Source organism: Syngnathoides biaculeatus, chromosome 17 (assembly GCF_019802595.1).
Source record: "Syngnathoides biaculeatus isolate LvHL_M chromosome 17, ASM1980259v1, whole genome shotgun sequence".
NCBI classification, from domain to species: Eukaryota; Metazoa; Chordata; class Actinopteri; order Syngnathiformes; family Syngnathidae; genus Syngnathoides; species Syngnathoides biaculeatus.
This window is the reverse complement of record NC_084656.1, coordinates 20,511,263-20,529,436: the sequence shown is the minus strand read 5'-3', so window position 1 is coordinate 20,529,436 and position 18,174 is coordinate 20,511,263. Positions and strand designations below refer to the sequence as shown.

Here is an 18,174-nt window from a genome sequence, read left to right as displayed (position 1 = left end):
AATTTGACTGTTGCAAATTTTGCCTAGTGAAAAACGAGTGTCTACTTGAATAATGCAATACAGTACAAGTAAATACTTAAATGTACAATGCTAGATTTTTAACAGTCACATTGTGCACAATTTTAATATTTTTCCAGCCATCAGACCAGGGGTGTCCGAAGTCCATCTTGTAACATTAGTTTGTGGATGAAAAAAAAAAAAAAAAATTTTAGTTATCCTCTTCCAAGTTGGTTCTCCATTTTATTTTGAATAAAACACCAACATACAATTTGAATTATTAAAAAAAAAAAACGGGAACTTTTAAACAATCCATTAAAACCAAGCCGATGGAAAAATATTTTATTCATAGTAATTGACATCTTAAAAAACGTCGGTTATGAAACAATGATGGAAAACAACATAAAACATTTTTTATGGCTAACCAACGTTGTTCCCCGTTCCACTGATCGATGGTTACAAAGATTTCCTCCTCTCGCTGTAGTGCCACTTTGTCATTTTTCAAATATTCCCATTTTTTGGGGTCAATTTATACAATATACACACTTCCAAGGTGACTTCCGAATGACCCTGAAAGAACAAAAAAGTACAAATCAAGTGGTTAAAATCTTGATACGTTTTCTAGCGCTTGTGAGTAAAATTCCGCACAAACCCTCATAAATACATCTTGCATAATCTTGCCCATACTTGCGAATGGGTCAGATGGGTAGTGATTGGTATAATCATTGGGATGGCTATTAATTCACATTTATTTCCACGAAATGTAAAATACTTACTACGGTGGTCCACTCAGCTTGCCTTGGACACTCGTCGACTGGATACATTAAAAAGCAGAAACAAAACAAATACTTGGGTATGCTCACCTCGGGTAAGTTACAAAACCACACGACGGCGAAAAACAATTCACTACCTCCACACAAAATAAAAACCTAAATATTACAATAAAATTAGCAAATGCACAATTCCTCCTCTGCGTAGCCATCTTGCCATGCTGCCCAAGTGCAAACCAACTTCCGCTTTATCTTCTTCCTGTTCCTTTGTCGAGCGGAAGTTAAAAAAAAAAACAGATTTCGATGTTCTCTGCTTCTTAAACTTTATAAATATTTGGAAATGTTCTAATTAGAAATTAAATCATTCGAAGAGCTAAAAATCGACGACAGAGACCTGTATAATGTATTAAGACTGGAAGTTCTCGTGTCCCTTGATATTTAACAGCGCCCCCCACAGCTCGCGTGCAGTAACAACACAAAAAAGAATCAGGGGTGAAAAATATTCACATTTGATTTAAATACAAAGCTAAAGAGCTTTTTTTTTATTATTATTTTTGTACAATTTAGCTAATTGTACACAATTTCCCACAAAATTTCTGCTCTGCTGAGATGCTCTTAATAACAATGATTCTGAGTGACACAAATAAAAGCATGAATCATTTAAGTGAATTTTGGCAGTTTTGAAAGGATTAAAAACTTTTATGTTGTGTTCCACCACCATATAAAAAGGCACACGACACTGTCAGTTATCCCTAATTTTTACCAATTATTGATATTTTGATTTCTGTACTTTTACAGTCCCCCCCCCCCACTAAATATAGTGTTTTTTTTTTTTTTTAATTTAGCACAAGAACTACTCCGGATTTTTTTTTTAGTCATGCCGTACGTGCACGGATTGGGAATCGATGTAGCCAATCCTCTGTTAATATTAATAATTAGAACAATAATAATAATAATAATCAACACGGAAACCAACACAAGATTAGCGCTAACTAATTACAAATACTTGCCAAAAAATAAATATCAAAAAACATGTCGCGTTTTGTCTAGTGGGAGCACAAATATACCATTTGACGCCGTGTTCCGGGAATAAAACCTCAGATAGGAAAGAGGGAAGCGAAAGAGTATAAAAGTTGGGGAATAAAATCCGGAAGCGCGGCGCTTCCTTCGCGCCGAGGTGAGCGTCTCTGACGTTCCCGCGCGTGTCCGTTCTGTCGGTCGGTCGGGGCCTAGCTGTTGATGGCGGCGCAGTCCGCTCTGGCTTTGCCGGCCGAGTTGATGATCCGCATGAGGCAGTGTCCGAACTCCTCCAGGATCAGGCGCTCGGCCTCCGCCTGGGTCTGCTGCGTCTCCTCCGCCCACTTGGCCTGCTCCAGGAGGCACTGGCACGTCGCCTCCAGCACCTCCTTCGTCACAAACGTGTATGGGAGCCTGCAAGGAGAAATCACTATTTTTTTTTTTTTGCAGCTGGAAATTAAAAAAAAAAAAAGTTTTCAGTCGTGATGATGATGTCATAGCCTTTTTTTGTGATGGTAGATTTTTTTTTTTTTTGTAATGCATTTTTAGATTATTGGGGAGGATTGATACTAAAAAGGATATTAATCCCCACGTAATTAAAATTTTCGCGAGTGCCACAAAGCATCAATCTATCCATTTTCTTTGCCGCTTATCCTCACGAGGGTCGCGGGGAATGCTGGACCCTATCCCAGCTGTCAACTGTCAGGAGGCGGGGTACACCCTGAACTGGTTGCCGGCCAATCGCAGGGCACATTGAGACAAACAGACGCACTTACAATCACACCTTGGGGCAATTTAGAGTCTCCAATTAATGTTGCATTTTTTTTGGAATGTGGGAAGAAACCGGAGTGCCCGGAGGAAAGCCACGCAGGCACGGGGAGAACATGAAAACTCCACACAGGCGGGTCCGGGATTGAACCCGGGACCTCACAACTGTGAGGCCAACGCTTTACCAGCTGACCCACTGTGCCACCTCGACCACGATCCATTCCAGAAAACAGTTCAAGAAGTGACTTGTTCAAAAACCGAATCGATGTTTCCCATTACCGTGAATGGAAAAATAAATAATGCGTTCCAAGTCTAAAAAAATTTAGGCTTATATGTCTTATATGTCTTCTCCCGAAAAAGATTGTATTTCAAATCGTGGTACCTTTCCTCCCCTGGTGGTCCGTTAAGTAATCACTCAATTAAATGCTCCAATTAACAGTGGTTTTAACGTTTTTTTGATCCAGAACATTTTATTGTACGATAAATGTTCATTTAAATCTTTTAAAAGTAATTCAAATGTTATTTCTTTATGTGCAATACAATCATGAATCAAGTATTAAGTCCAGTTTTTTAAATTTTTCGATATTTAAGCTGTTTTAGTGGTCACACCACTAACACTAAAGTTACGGTTGTTAATAATGTAAAATATTCTTTCACAGAACCATATCTACCCTTCTGTATGTTATGAATGTTGGTCATTATGATGGTACTTGGAGCGCCAAATATTTTACGAGATGGTACTTTGTTCCCCCCCAAAAAAGAGGATTATTTAAAAAAAAAAAAAAAAAAGCCTGCAGTTTAAGAATATTTTTGTGACGTTGAGTATATAATTTTTTTGTGTTAGAGGGTGTGTTTGTTTTGCAAGTTGTAACGCAGGCCTTCCCCCCCCCCCAAAAAGTGTCGGTACCTGCCGCCGCCACTGGAGATGATGGGCGTGGTCCTCATGAGCAGGTCGGAAATCTGCGAGGATAGTTTAGTCTTGGCCGCCGTCTGCTGCTGGACCCGAACCTCGGCTGCGTCGGCCAGGTGCATGAGCGTCTTCCTCTCCGGGCTCTCCTCGAAGTTCTTGCAGCCGACGCACTTGCAGATGGACGAGCACATGATCTTGGCCTGGCCCGAGGACGACGGGACATTTGAGGGGTTTGGGGGGGGGGGACGTTTCGTTGCTTTTGGACGGCGCTCGCGGAAGACTCACCTCGTAGCACTCGCAGTAGTTCTTCAGACAACCCGACCGTTTGCAGTTGCAGCCTTTGCTGTGGCGCCGGTCCGACTCGCCCTCTTTGCCCTTGCCGATTTTGGGCTTGAAAGCCTCCGGGTTGCGGTCCAAACAGGTCTGCGGGTCCCAACCGAACGGGAACAACCCGCATCAGGAAAAAAAAAAAACCCCAAAAAACACCAATTGGCAAAGTACCTTGATGGCTTTGGAGCGCTCGGCTTCGTGCTCCAGGTTGTTGAAGCAGTTGTTGCAGTTGCAGTTGTTGCAGAACTCGCCGTTTGCGAAGCAGTCACAATATCTTTGGGGAGGATTTTGAAGAGAAAGCACCTTTCATACACATCCTCCAAATTTATATTCATGCACTTCAGGGTGTAAACGCTTAATGAAGTAAATATCATAATTTCCGGCCTACAACCCGCAACTTTTTCCACACGCTTTTAAGCCTGCGGTTTATGCGGTGATGCGGCTAATTTGTGCATTTTTTTTCCTGACGGTCGCAAGGGGGCACTCGAGCGGAAAATGTAAGAGTGAGACCGGTGGAATATATGTGCCGAGGGAGTGACTTTTAACGGTCGGGCCCTGTTAGCGCTGTGCTAGCGTGTTACTGCCGTGCCTCAGTGAATTTTCCTGGTATTTATTTATTTATTTTTTTTTAACCGGCCTTGTTAGCGCGGCGCTAGCGTTAGTGTTATTGCGGTGCTAGCGTAAGCACGGCGCTAGCATTAGCGTTAAACTCTGTGTACCGTCTTTCTTTGTAAATATCTCGTGTTTCAGTGTGGGCACTTGCGGCTTTTACGAGGCTGCGGCGTACATGTGTACCAAATGGTATTTCCTTTACAAACGTACTGGCTGAGGCTTATAACCAGGTGCGCTCTGTAGGTCGGAAATTACGGTAATCAAGAAAATTTCACCACCTCCCCCTAAAAAAAAAAAGATTTACACGATGGGGGGAAAAGCAAAAAAAAAAATTAGGGAGGGAGTGACTTTTACAGGTTCGGCCCTGTTAGCGCTGAGCTAGCGTGTTACTGCCGTGTCTCAGTGATTTTTACCGGTTTGTTTGTTTTTTACCGGCCCTGTTAGCGCTGCGCGTAGCGTAATCATCTGTTTAGAACTATTATTACTGCAATTTATTGAGGAGAGCCGTACAATGTACATCGAATGAGGTATTTGGTTCTTAACTTTCTATTTCCTTGTATTATTGTTTTTATTAAGTGCAATATAAAAAAAATGCTACTGTTTTAAAACTAAGCTAACTTCCGGGGGAGGCTGGAACACAGTTGAGCGCTGATCTTGTATTTTGCTTTGCGTTGCGAACATGGTTAAGGAACGATTTCAACTCGTATGTCGAGGTGGTTAAATTTCCGCCATTTTTTTCCCCAAAAGGTAAGAGACCGGTGGAATATATGTGCAGAGGGAGTGACTTTTACCGGTCCGGCCCTTTTAGCGCTGCGCTAGCATGTTATTGTCATATCTCAGTGATTTTGACCAGTATGCTTTTTTTTTTAACCTGCCCTGTTAGCACAGCGCTAGCGTTAGCGTGGTGTACAATCTTTCTTTGTAAATATCTGGTGTTTCAATGTGGTTTTCAACCTTGGCACTTGCGGCTTTTACACAGCTGCGGCCTATGTATGTACCAAATGGTATTTCCTTTACAAATGTACTGGGTGAGGCTTATAACCAGGTGCGGTCTGTAGGCCGGGAAACACGGTAATCTTGACGATTCAGTTAGCGTGCTGATGGAAATACGACACCGACTTGTCACAAAAGCGCGTTCAAACTCACAGCTTGAGACACTGAGACTTGGTGCAGTTGCAGGGTTTCCTCGGCCGTGACGTCGCCTCCGCCGACATGCTGCGGAGGAAAGAGGATTCACGCTTAGAACCGTTTTTTTTTATCCACTCTGCAGTTAAAAATCCAGGAAGATGACCAAATTTGTATATTTAGCAATCATAGACCTAAAGCAACACTACAAATGTGTGTTTTGTTTTCATCTGAACATTAACCGACAATTTCAGATTTCTCGGCGAACGGTTGCGGGACGTGACAGCCGTGAAGTGTCTGGGGGTGAGCTGTGGCCCACAGCAGCTCCTTCGTGAGCTGTGTTTGTGTTTTACTGATCTCCGAGCGTACAACAAACAGCTGGAAAGTGCATCGGAAACTGTGGCGCTCCCGTCCCACGTGCCAGAGGATTACGGTTAAGTGTGAAATCGCATTAAAACAACATAAAATGGCCGAAACACACACACACACACACACACACAAGGTATAGTGTGGGTGCAAATGCTGCACTATGTTATAAATAAATAGTAGAACCTCCGTTTTCATAAGACCCCACCCTAGGAGAAAATTTTGCTCCAGTTTTTATCCACCCACACAAAGCATTCAATGTTCTAGCTAACAAGGCATTTTTTTGTACGGCGTGTGAATGTGTAGCCATTATTTTCTAAATAAAAGCGACACAAATGTAAATTTTTCCATGTCACTATCGCTTTATAGTTCAAGTTGTTTCCTGTGTCTTAAACTATCCATTAAAACATTTTTGTTTACATGTTTGGAACAGATTAATTGGATTCATATCATTTCTATGAGAAACATTACTTTGGTTATTGAACAACTTTTTTTTTTTTTTTTTTAGTCAGACATTTTGGAAAATAATCCCCAAAAAAGCGTGAAAGCAACAAAATCTTCTTACTCAAATTCTTTGCTAAGTTGTGTAGCTGGCTACTCACCCATTAAGTGGGACTCTGGCCTGAGTCTGGACGGTGGAAGTTGGGAAAGTGGAGTTGTTGGCGAGGGTCACGATGGGCGCCTGCTGCAACTTCACGACACACAATACGAATTCATGCGGCTTTCTAACCTTCAAATGCATCAAAATAAATAAGCCACCAACCTGCGTGACGTACTGCGCCGGCAACACGGCGTAGCCCACGTTGCCGCCGCCCGGGGCCGGCGTCAGGACGGTGCCCGGCGGCAGGTTGGCGAAGTTGGGCTGAATCTGCGGCAGCGCCGTGGCCGGCATGATTAGCCGCTGCTGGCTCGGCGTGCCGGCGACCACCTGGGCTCCCGGCGTCAGCGGCTTGGGCACCATCTGCGGGGCGAAGGCCGGCGGTTGGCGTGAGGCTCGGTTCGAATCGGGAAGAGGAAGCAGCGTTTGAGGTGATGCACTTTTTACCTGCTTGACCGTCTGAGCCGCCACGATCGGGACCGACATCCCCATCGCCCCGGCGCTGACCACCATCGGTTTAGCTGTGGGACACGTCACATTCGGTCAGTGTGCTTTTTCGTTTTCTTTTAAAACTTTATTTTAGCAACAGCTATCCCTGACTCAATCAGTGTACAACAAAGTCCTCGCTAGGTTCATGTTACATCCCAGATTGAGTTTTTATGGGTTTTTACAGGACTCAATAGTCACTCACGTTTGAAAAATGTACGGGTGTGGTCAGTCATGCCCGCAGATATAAAGTTACAGGTGTGGTCCACCAGTCATGCCCGCAGATATAAAGTTACGGGTGTGGTCAACCAGTCATGCCCGCAGATATAAAGTTACGGGTGTGGTCAACCAGTCATGCCCGCAGATATAAAGTTACGGGTGTGGTCAACCAGTCATCCCCACAGATATAAAGTTACGGGTGTGGTCCACCAGTCATGCCCGCAGATATAAAGTTACGGGTGTGGTCAACCAGTCATGCCCGCAGATATAAAGTTACGGGTGTGGTCCACCAGTCATGCCCGCAGATATAAAGTTACGGGGGTGGTCCACCAGTCATGCCCGCAGATATAAAGTTACGGGTGTGGTCCACCAGTCATGCCCGCAGATATAAAGTTACGGGTGTGGTCCACCAGTCATGCCCGCAGATATAAAGTTACGGGTGTGGTCCACCAGTCATGCCCGCAGATATAAAGTTACGGGTGTGGTCCACCAGTCATGCCCGCAGATATAAAGTTACGGGTGTGGTCCACCAGTCATGCCCGCAGATATAAAGTTACGGGTGTGGTCAACCAGTCATGCCCGCAGATATAAAGTTACGGGTGTGGTCCACCAGTCCTGCCCGCAGATATAAAGTTACGGGTGTGGTCCACCAGTCATGCCCGCAGATATAAAGTTACGGGTGTGGTCCACCAGTCATGCCCGCAGATATAAAGTTACGGGTGTGGTCCACCAGTCATGCCCGCAGATATAAAGTTACGGGTGTGGTCCACCAGTCATGCCCGCAGATATAAAGTTACGGGTGTGGTCCACCAGTCATGCCCGCAGATATAAAGTTACGGGTGTGGTCCACCAGTCCTGCCCGCAGATATAAAGTTACGGGTGTGGTCCACCAGTCATGCCCGCAGATATAAAGTTACGGGTGTGGTCCACCAGTCATGCCCGCAGATATAAAGTTACGGGTGTGGTCCACCAGTCATGCCCGCAGATATAAAGTTACGGGTGTGGTCCACCAGTCATGCCCGCAGATATAAAGTTACGGGTGTGGTCCACCAGTCATGCCCGCAGATATAAAGTTACGGGTGTGGTCCACCAGTCATGCCCGCAGATATAAAGTTACGGGTGTGTTAGGCCCTATGTCATTTTTTTTTTTCAGGGGGCATGTCGTGGGTGGTTCAGCTGCTTGGCCCGCACAATGTTATTTAGGGTTTTTTTCGTCGGCCTGGGAATTCGCAAACAAAGCGCGTCGTGGGTCAGCTGGTCCGGCCGCACGCAATATGTCATTTCCGCGTTTTGTCGGGGGCGTTCGAGTACCGATTTTTGTTCGAAAACACAAGCACAAAAAAAAAATAAAAATCTCAAAATTTTTATTCGAAAACGGGGACATTCGAAAACCGAGGCTTTACTATATAGGATCACGATAACATACATAGCCCGTCTATGGCGTTTCCCGTCATATGTCGGTATCGCACAAATTTAAACGGGAATGTACGCAAGCGTCCGTCACCTGTCTGCATGGCGCTGGTGCTGGGAGCGGCGGGCTGCGCGCCGCCGCTCGCCGTGGTGGCGGTGACCAAATGGACGTAGTGGAAGCGGCTTCCCGGCACCTGGATCTGCTGCACGTTGGGCTGGGCCGCCAGCGGGATAATGTTCTTGTACTGGGAGCCGCCCACCCCCGAGGGCAGCGGTTTGATCGTCTGCGGGGATCAGAAAGATGCCACATGAAGATTATTGATTATAAAAAGATTTGGTCGTGATCGCCTGATTGATAAGGGTAAGGGGTTTGATCCAGGGTACCCTGGACCAAATGATGTAAAACAGGATTTGACCTGCGCCGTAGCCGGACTGTTGGCCACTTTGACGGGCGACAACGACGTAGACTGCTGCACAGAGAGGATCTGCTGGCCCAGCGCAACGCTGACCGGCAGCGTCATCGACTTCTGAGCGGCCCCGGAGGTCGGCGACGCCACGGACACCACAGTCACCTGGAGTGAAAAGAGGAAAAGCCAATCTAGCGCCACCATTGGTCGAAATTCACAGTTCAGAGACCAGCCCGAGTTCGAGTGGCCCATTTTCTATGCGGTACCAAAGTGCTGCAACAGTCCCTGGCGCCGCTGAGGTAAATAATGTTTCCCTTCGTCTTATAATGTTTTTTAATGTGTCAGAATTGAACTAGCAGACTTTTGTGAAATAAAATTGTTTGTTCGAATATTTTGTTGTTTCAAAATGCAATGTTTGTCTTATTTAACTGTCAGTTTCACAGTAAACCTCTAGTGGGCGTCGAAAACAGCTTGAAGCAAGCACACTTTGCCTCTGCTTAGGAGAACTGATTAAGCGATTATACCATACAATAATCTCCCATTACTACAATTATCAACGCTTGATAAACTGTGTTTTAATTTGATTAAATATGATGTACGAGGGCGGCACGGTGGCGCAGCTGATACAGCGTCGGCCTCACAGTTCTGGGGTCCCGGGTTCGATCCCGCCTGCGTGGAGTTTGCATGTTCTCCCCGTGGCTGCGTGGGTTTCCTCAGGGCACCCCGGTTTCCTCCCACATCCCCAAAACACGCAACATTAATTGGACACTCTAAATTGCCCCTAGGTGTGATTGTGAGCGCGGATGCTTGTCCCTATGTGGCCTGCGATTGGCGAGCAACCAGTTCAGGGTGTTCCCCGCCTCCTGCCAGTTGACAGCTGGGAAAGGCTCCAGCGCTCCCTCGTGAGGATAAGCGCCAAAGAAAATGGATGGTAACGCCGGCGTGTTACAAGTTGGCACGAAGCTTCACCTTGCTGGGAGTCTTGAGGGGAGAGATGGCAATCTTTTTGCCGGCAATGCTTTGGATGCCGGCGCCGGTGTTGTGCGGGGACCCCCCGAGCGTGATGGTCCTCTGAGGCACCGTCGGCGAATTCTGCGCCAGCACCCGCCCTGCGAAGGAAACGCCCTTTTAGCCGGGCAACCGCCAATTCCGCGCCGATGCCCGTCGGCCCCACTCACCCGCGATGACGGGAGCGCCCGTCGTCTGGGGACTCAGCGCTTTGCTGTTCACCGCTTTGGTGATGATGAACTTGATGGGCGGAGCCGAGGACGCCGGCGTTTTCTTGGCAATCTGTTCGGGACAAACGACCACGTTGATGTTCACGTCCGTCACGGGCAAAAAAAAAAAAAATCTCGGCCTCAAAGGTTTGTGACCACTCTGTGCAGAATTATGGTGGCAAACCAGGCTGGAAAGCACAGGTGTCAAACTCAAGGCCCGGGGGCCAGATGTGGCCCGCCACGTGATCTTATGTGGCCCGCAAAGCCAACGCTCGGGTGGCAATTTCCACGATTCTTGTAAAAATCTGTCCCAAAATTTAAAATTGTCATATAACATAAATGATAACATGGAGATATTACAAGCATTTTTGTGTAACCAAACGTGAATAGTTGAAAAACACGTTACCCTTGATTTCTGATTCCAAAACGACAGTACAGCCTTGGTTCTCCAACAAATTGGTTTTCAATTGAAAATTTGGAGATTTTTTTGGGGGTTTTGTTTTTGAACAAAAATCGGTACTAGAACCTCCCCAACAAAACCCGGAACTATCAGAACGCGCATGGCCAGACCAGACCAGCTGACCCACGACGCGCTTTGTGATTGTGAATACGATTGCACCGCGAAAAAAAACGTAAATAACATAACGCAGGCGCAACCCGAACAGCTGACCCATGACCCCCGTTGTTATTGTCTATAACGCAGCCTCTGTACCCAGACGCGGGAAACATCGATTCTGTTTTCAAACAAATCGGTTCTCGTCCCACCTTCTGGAACGCATTGTGGTCGAGAACCGAGCTTGTGCTGTAGTTCGTAAACTGATGACGAGATGATTCAATATTTTTGTTCACGCAAAAATCCTTCAACTTGCCACAAATGCCTTAGGACTAAAACCCGCACCCCCGGGGGCCATATTGTTGTTTACGTAAATACACTGCGGCAACGTGACCGTATGTTTTCTGCACACACATTCCACTCACAGTCGTGCTTTTATTATTTTTTTTTTTTTTGGGAATGTGAACGATGACATAAAATCACCAAATTTCTCAAAAAAAAAAAAAAAAAATCAGCTCCTGATGTCACTCATTAAGCCCCGCCCCATAAAGGCACACATCCAACACATGACTACCACAGTGTGTGCATTTCATACCTGGTGAGGATAAGCGGCTCGGAAAATGGATGATCGAAAAACATTGCATTATTGGATTTTCTTTTACTGTGTTTGTAATGTATATAGAGGTATTTTTCCATATTAAAAATATGGAAGAATTTCTCAGAGGACGATGTAACGGATTAATGATTTAAATGAATTGAAATTGATTATACGCTTCGTCAAGAAAGAAAGTAAACTTGGCTCACACACGCGGGCCCATCGGTGTATTTCCCTGAACCGAACCAGTCCAGAGTAGCCCGCATCGATCCCAGCCGACTGAGGGTGGCTGGGGACAAACTACACCTTGGATTGGTCGCCAGTCAAGCCCATATGGACAACAAATGTTGACATCTACGGACGCTGTCCGGGGGACGAAGGCAGCTGTCTGAATCAAAACACGACCAGTGAGAAAACAGCCAGCGAGACAGAACTTGTGAAAATACAGAACCAAATATCAAAATGACCCCCCCCCCCAAAAAAAAAAAAAAAAATAAAAAATAAAAATAAACAAAACAAACCCAGCAAGCATCATGCAAGGACACAGATCGTGTACTTAGACCAGGTGTCATAAAGAGACTGTCCAGCATCATGAAGTTCTTTAAAGCAGACTCTTTCAAAAACATTTTTACAACGGAGTCACAGATGGTGTAGTGGTACACACGCCTGCCTTCGACACGGGCAGCACGGGATCGATTCCCGCTGGGTGATAGTGTCGATTATCTGCCTTGCGACCAGTTCAGGGTGTAGTCTGCCTTTCGCCTGAAGCTAGCTGGGGTAGGCTCCAACTTTCCTGCGACCCTTGCGAGGATAAGGTTGGATAATGACTTTCTTTTTTTATGGCTTTTATTATTTTGAGCATTAAAATATCAATTGGGTTAAAAATCTACATACCGGTCTTTTAACGTCGGCCTGACCAATTAATTGGCCAATATTCACCTTTTTCAAATCAACAACAATGGAGATTTTTTTTTCCCAGATTTCCCCCCCCACACTAACACAGCATAAGACAATGAATTACATTAAAAAAGAAAAAAAAATGTTTTAAAAATCTAAAAACCTGCAAGAAAAGAAAAATCAACCCATTATTGCATTTTTTTTTTTATATATAAATCAGTACATGAACACAAATTTTTATAATAACCGAATTGGTTCAAAAACAAAGAAGCAGAAAACTACTACCGGTAATTCACGACAACATTTTAGCAAGAGGCGGTACGGTGTAGCAGCTGGTAAGGCATTGGCCTCACAGTTCTGAGGACCCGGGTTCGATCCCGGCCCTGCCTGTGTGGCGTTTGCGTGTTCTCCCCGTGCCTGCGCGCGTTTCCTCCGGGTGGGCACTGCGGTTTCCTCCCGCATCACCATTAATTGAACGCTCTAAATTGCCCCTCGGTGTGATTGTGACTGCGGGTGTTTGTCTCTATGTGCCCTGCGATTGGCTGGCGACCAGTTCAGGGTGTACCCCGCCTCCTGCCTGTTGACATCTGGGATAAGCTCCAGCACTCCTGCGAGCCTTGTGAGGATAAGCGGCTAAGAAAATGGATGGATAGATAGGATGTGGAGCCTACCTGAACAGTCTTGAGCTGCTGGCCTTGCAAGGTGGCCACCTGAGCAGCCGCACCCCCAACCGCCGGCTTCAGATCCGACCTCCCACCGATGGTCACCACCTTGATGGACTTTGCGTCGCCCGCGCCCACCGCGCCCCCCACCTTGGCGGAGGCGTGGGGCAACTGCAGCACGATGGGCTGTCCGGTTTTCCCGATGGTGGTCACCAGAAGCTTCTGGCCCACCGCCGAACGCGCCGCCTCCGACGCCTGTGCCGAAGCCACCTTGTTGAGGATGATCTGATGATTGGCGGCCGAGATGCTGAGCGGCACCGCCAGCTTCTGCAAGGCGCTCGTGGTGACCATGGACCCCGTCAGGCTGTCCGTGGTCCTGGTGGTGGCCGTGGAGGTGGCCAGCGTCGGCCTCAAGGTCACCAGCGGGGAGGACAGACCGGAAGCGGAGGCGGCGGCGCCGTGGAGCGCCCGCTCCGTCGCGGGGCCGGCGCGCTCCGGGGCTGTGTCCGTTTCCATGGCAACAGACGCGTCGTGGCTGGACTGAGCCACCTCCTCGATGGCCTCCATGTCCATGATTTCGTCAGGAAGGAGGCTGTTCAGCTCAGGCGACACCACGTCCATGTTGGCGATGACTTAGCACCCCGGTGCACCTTTGACAAAACGCACATCGGACATTTTGGAACATTTGCCAAAACCCGTCGGTATTTTTTTTTTTAATCAATACTACGTCAGTATGTCAAAAAAAAAAAAAAAAAAAATGGCAGACATTTCTGTTATTAGGTTAACAACTGCTTACATGTGTACAGTACCACACAGTGCCACAGATGCTCGCGTCAATTCAATGGACAACGTGCTGCTCCTTCCGGGGTCCGCGTCTCGGCAACCTGAGGGCACTGTAACACATAGTCATAATTCCTCAGAAAGCACCAATAATATTTGTATATCAAAGATGGAGTATTGCTATAATGTCTGTTTACAAGCGCTTATAAAGCATTTATTATGCACAAATGTGTGTTACAACATCGACGCTGCTCTCGTGATCACGTCTAAGTTTTGAATTGTGAGTTAGCATTAATGCAAGAACACTTTTGTTTGGCAGTTGTGTGGCTTAAAAAAAAATGCAAAAAAAAATGTAATTCTCTTTTATTTGGGTTTAGTTTTGCAACCGGGAGTGGTAATTAATAAACTGAAGCAAGCAAGTGGTCTCTTTTTGACGAATTTGTGCAATCCGCTCAACTGCTACTTGTCAGGTCTGCTGTCATAAATTAGCACTGGTATCTCAAATGTTTGCTTGCAACTTTAGACAATAAAAATGGGCCGAGAAATGCCTCATATTTTGAAAATATGTCAAGGTATGATTGTGCTCCCCTACTTCCTCGGTTTTCTCAATCGCTCCAGCTTGGCCAAATGACAAGTCAGGGTTTGTTTACTAGTGATGTCATCCAGGCGTTTGCATGTGACCTCATGGTAAACAGCTCCGTATAAATATAAGACGTTCTTAAAAATGGACTTTGTGGGTCAAAAATTAGCATAAATAGCTTTTGAAAGGCTTTGTTTTGATACAGATAAAACAATTTTAAATAAACACAGTTTGTCATTATTTGACTATCCATCCAAGTTTGAAGTGATGGAATAGGAAGTGTTAGTGGAAGAGGCAAACAAACACAAAGTTACATCCATCCATCCATTTTCTTTGCCGCTAATCCCCACGAGGGTCGCGGGGAGTGCTGGAGCCTATCCCAGCTGGCAACGTGCAGGAGGCGAGGAACACCCTAAACATTTTCTTGAACTTCTATCATACGGGTGTCAAACTCAATGTGTTGGGGCCACATCTGGCCCACCACATAATTTCATGTGGCCCGTAAAAGCAAATTATCTGGGTCAATTTCCATGATTTTCGGAAAAAATCTGAAACAAATTTTCTAGTCCATCCATCCATTTACTTTGCCCCTTATCCTCACCAGGGTCGCGGGGAGTGCTGGAGCCTATCCCAGCTGTCAACGGGGCAGGAGGCGGGTTACACCCTGAACTGGTTGCCAGACAATCGCAGGGCAGATAGAGACAAACAGTCGCACTCACAATCACACCTAGGGGCAATTTAGAGTGTCCGATTAATGTTGCATGTTTTTGGGATGTGGGAGGAAACCGGAGTGCCCGGAGAAAACCCACGCAGGCACGGGGAGAAAATGCAAACTCCACGCGGGCGGGATCGGGATTGAACCCAGGTCCTCAGAACGGTGATGCCAACCTTTTACCAGCTGATCCACCGTGCGGCCCATTATTTGACAATGAGAAAAAAAAAATTAATTTCCATTCATTTATTAAAAAAACAGGACATGATTCCAAATTGACCGCAGAAAATCGGCAAAAAATATTGTTCAAAGCAAAATTTGCACATGCGTTATTTAGAATAAACAAAAAATTAGTCCATTTGTTTTCATGGAGGATTTCATACATTTCATAATATTTACCGATGAGCCTGAAATTGGATTTGGATTTGAACAAGTTTGTCGTGGTCTCTAAATAATACATCTCCGATCGAAACAGTGGTCGATTAATTTGATCATCGATTAGTTCCTCATTTATTAACTGCTGCACTTTTACTACTGAGGGACAGACTTCAGAGAGTTGCCGTACTAGTATATGAACATGTTCAAAACCAAATTATAGATCCACAAATGAAAATATAAAGTCAATGTCGAGAAGTAAGCACGGCTGCTTTGTTTAAGAGCGTCCGCGTTCCGGTTCGGAAGCTTTGGAGAAGAACGTAAACAAACCAGACGGGGTGGCCAAAGCTAGCGTTAGCCCCGTCCACCCTCAAAAGTCCCTCATTTCCCGGACTTAAAGGTGCCATAAAACGTCAGAAAAAAAAAAAGCGTACGTGTGTCACAATCGACTCGGCATCTCTTACAACGGGGACTGACAGTTGATTACGGTCGAAAAGCCTCATCGTCGCCGTCCCCCGTTGCTGGATCTCTGGGCTTGGTTTACTATTTCAGGCCGGGCATGGATTTCGAAAGATCCGCCATTTTTATCTCGTCATCAGCCCTGCTAGCTGCGCGGCTAACGGCGAGCTAACACAAGGGGGAAGGTATTGCATACATATATTTTTTTTGAATTATAAATAATGTTTAAATACACCACGCAGCGTGTTAAAAGTTCGCATAAGTGACATAAGAGGCAAGAGTCTTCACGACTATGGCTAAATTTAGCTTTTCGATCCTGCCCCCTTGCCTTGTCCCCCCCCATCTGTCACTCGAGATCATTCCGATACTGGGAAAGCAAAATAAATCTCGATTCAAAGGCACCGACTAAATAAAGTGAGGTATTTTATTTGAATTAGTTGGTTGCGTGTGTAGTTTTTTTGTAAACTTTAATGCGGTTGTTTGGAAGCATTAGTTGGGGGAAAAAATGTTTCTTTGAAAAGTATTCAATGATGCCAAAATCAACAGCTTAGTTGCAACGTATTACGTCAAAAATCCACCAAGAAAAAAATGAACAAATGTGGACGTGATGGGCACAATAAACAGTTGCGGGTGAACCGACACCAAACAACACTCGCAACAATAACAACAAAAAAAACGTCTCGAGTAAATCGGCTACGGAACGTTGGCGCCGACTTCGCCCAACTTGACGTTACCGTCAAGGCGGATACACTTGCCTCAGGGTGCAAAATCCCATAAACAAGGTTGTCCGGGTCGGGGGTCGGGGGGGGGGGACAAGGGGACCGAGCGGTCAGCCGGCCGGGAACGACTCCCAAGCGGCGGCATCATCCGTGGGGAAGCGATCGGCGCAACTGCTCCACTCCTAGCAAAACTTGCCGATCTGGGCTAACCCGAGCTAGCATCTTCAGCCGCTTACGTTTTTTATTTTGTCCACATTCCCCCCCCCCCCAAAAAAAATATATATATATATAAAAAATCACAGGTCCCCCCCACCGGCCCGTGGCGGTGCCGCCGGTGTTCCCTCGCACCCCCCGCGCCGAGTCGCACTTACCTGAGTTATCTGACGCCGGCCAGCAATTGCGGGCGAAGCGAGCCGAGCAAAAGACGATTGTTCAAAATACCGCGCCGAGCGCCATTCCTCCCTGACATTTCACAGGTCGGCCACGCCTTCCTCCTCCGACGTCATCGTGACGTAGATCTTAAAGGTACAGTAGCCCGAATTCCCTTGCTCACAGCGGTTTGTTTTGTTTCACTCTTTTAGCCAAGTTTATACCAATATATACAAAATGTCGAACAAATAACAATACAGTACAGTACAATAGCATCAAATAATATTTAAAATTACTAAACAAATAATTAATCTCGGTGCCGCACTCCCTGCGACCCTCGTGAGGATAAGCGGCAAAGAAAATGGATGGATTGATGCCATGGACAATAGTTTGTTCAATCTAAAGGCGTAAGTTTGGAAAAAACTAATAAAATGCTTGCATTATGTCACTCTAATTTGTTTCATGAAATGATTTGATTTTTTTTTTTTTTTTAGATTTTAAGCCAAAATCACGGAAACTGACCCAAATAATTTGCTTTTCACCGTGCCGCTCAAGTCTGTACCAATATAAACAAAATTTTAAACAAATAACAGCACACTAATAGCAAATAATATAAAAAATTAATAAACAAATAATTAATCTTCCATCTATCTATTTTCTTGTACTTCTAGGATGCGGGTGTCAAACTCAAGGCCCGGGGGCCACATTTGGCCCGCCACATAATTTGATGTGGCCTGTGAAAGCAAATTATTTGGGTCAATTTCCATGATTTTCGCTAAAAAATCTGAAACAAATTTTCAAATCGTTTCATGAAATAAATTATGTAGACATAATGCAAGCATTTTTTTTTTCAAATTTACACCTTTGGATTGAACAAACTATTCTTTGACATATGATTTCAAAATTACTCATCCATCACTTTGTTGAAATGTACCAAGAAGGTGGCTGATGGCAAAATTTAATTTGACACCCCTGGTCCAAGATATGAACCATATTTTTAAAATTTTCTTGTTAGAGTAGAACATAATAAAATTGGTGTTTTTTTTTTTATTTTTAAAGATAATTTATTACCTTTAAACTAGTATATATTTTTTTCCCTATTCACCATCGGCTCCAGCACCTGTGAGGATAATTGTTTTGAAAAATGGACATTAAGTAAACATTAAAACGCATATAAATTATAGTGGGGCAAAAATGCTATCTCCAAATATGACTTTATGCAATAATCTAGATGAAAGTGA

The 18,174-nt window shown here is 45.3% G+C and overlaps 1 protein-coding gene across 5 annotated transcripts; it reads right to left on the bottom strand.

Annotated features, from left to right (window-relative positions):
• Positions 1-324: 324 nt before the first annotated feature.
• Positions 325-17,062, bottom strand: lin54 (lin-54 DREAM MuvB core complex component). 5 transcript variants are annotated; one of them, XM_061801436.1, is made up of 16 exons: positions 16,936-17,062; positions 13,736-13,832; positions 12,949-13,589; positions 10,194-10,305; positions 9,985-10,124; positions 9,025-9,180; positions 8,703-8,892; positions 6,941-7,014; positions 6,659-6,856; positions 6,498-6,586; positions 5,551-5,619; positions 3,964-4,066; positions 3,748-3,885; positions 3,460-3,662; positions 774-2,198; positions 325-567 (listed from the first exon to the last, which is right to left on the bottom strand). In XM_061801436.1, the coding sequence occupies exons 3-15, from the start codon at positions 13,558-13,560 to the stop codon at positions 1,997-1,999; spliced, it is 2,286 nt and encodes a 761-aa protein (XP_061657420.1). In that variant the 5' UTR covers positions 13,561-13,589; positions 13,736-13,832; positions 16,936-17,062; the 3' UTR covers positions 325-567; positions 774-1,996. The 5 variants fall into 5 exon arrangements, with proteins under 5 accessions (XP_061657420.1, XP_061657423.1, XP_061657424.1 ...); XM_061801439.1 differs by having other exon boundaries at positions 861-2,198; XM_061801440.1 differs by having other exon boundaries at positions 6,498-6,580.
• Between the last annotated feature and the right edge of the window lie 1,112 nt (positions 17,063-18,174).

Coding starts and splice junctions, on each gene's coding strand:
- lin54 (XM_061801436.1), bottom strand. CDS start 13,560: ATGGACGTGGTGTCGCCTGAGCTGAACAGCCTCCTTCCTGACGAAATC. Junction 4,067..5,550: donor AAGTCTCAGTGTCTCAAGCT/GTGAGTTTGAAC, acceptor TCCTCCCCAAAG/ATATTGTGACTGCTTCGCAA. Junction 3,886..3,963: donor AGCGCTCCAAAGCCATCAAG/GTACTTTGCCAA, acceptor TGGGACCCGCAG/ACCTGTTTGGACCGCAACCC.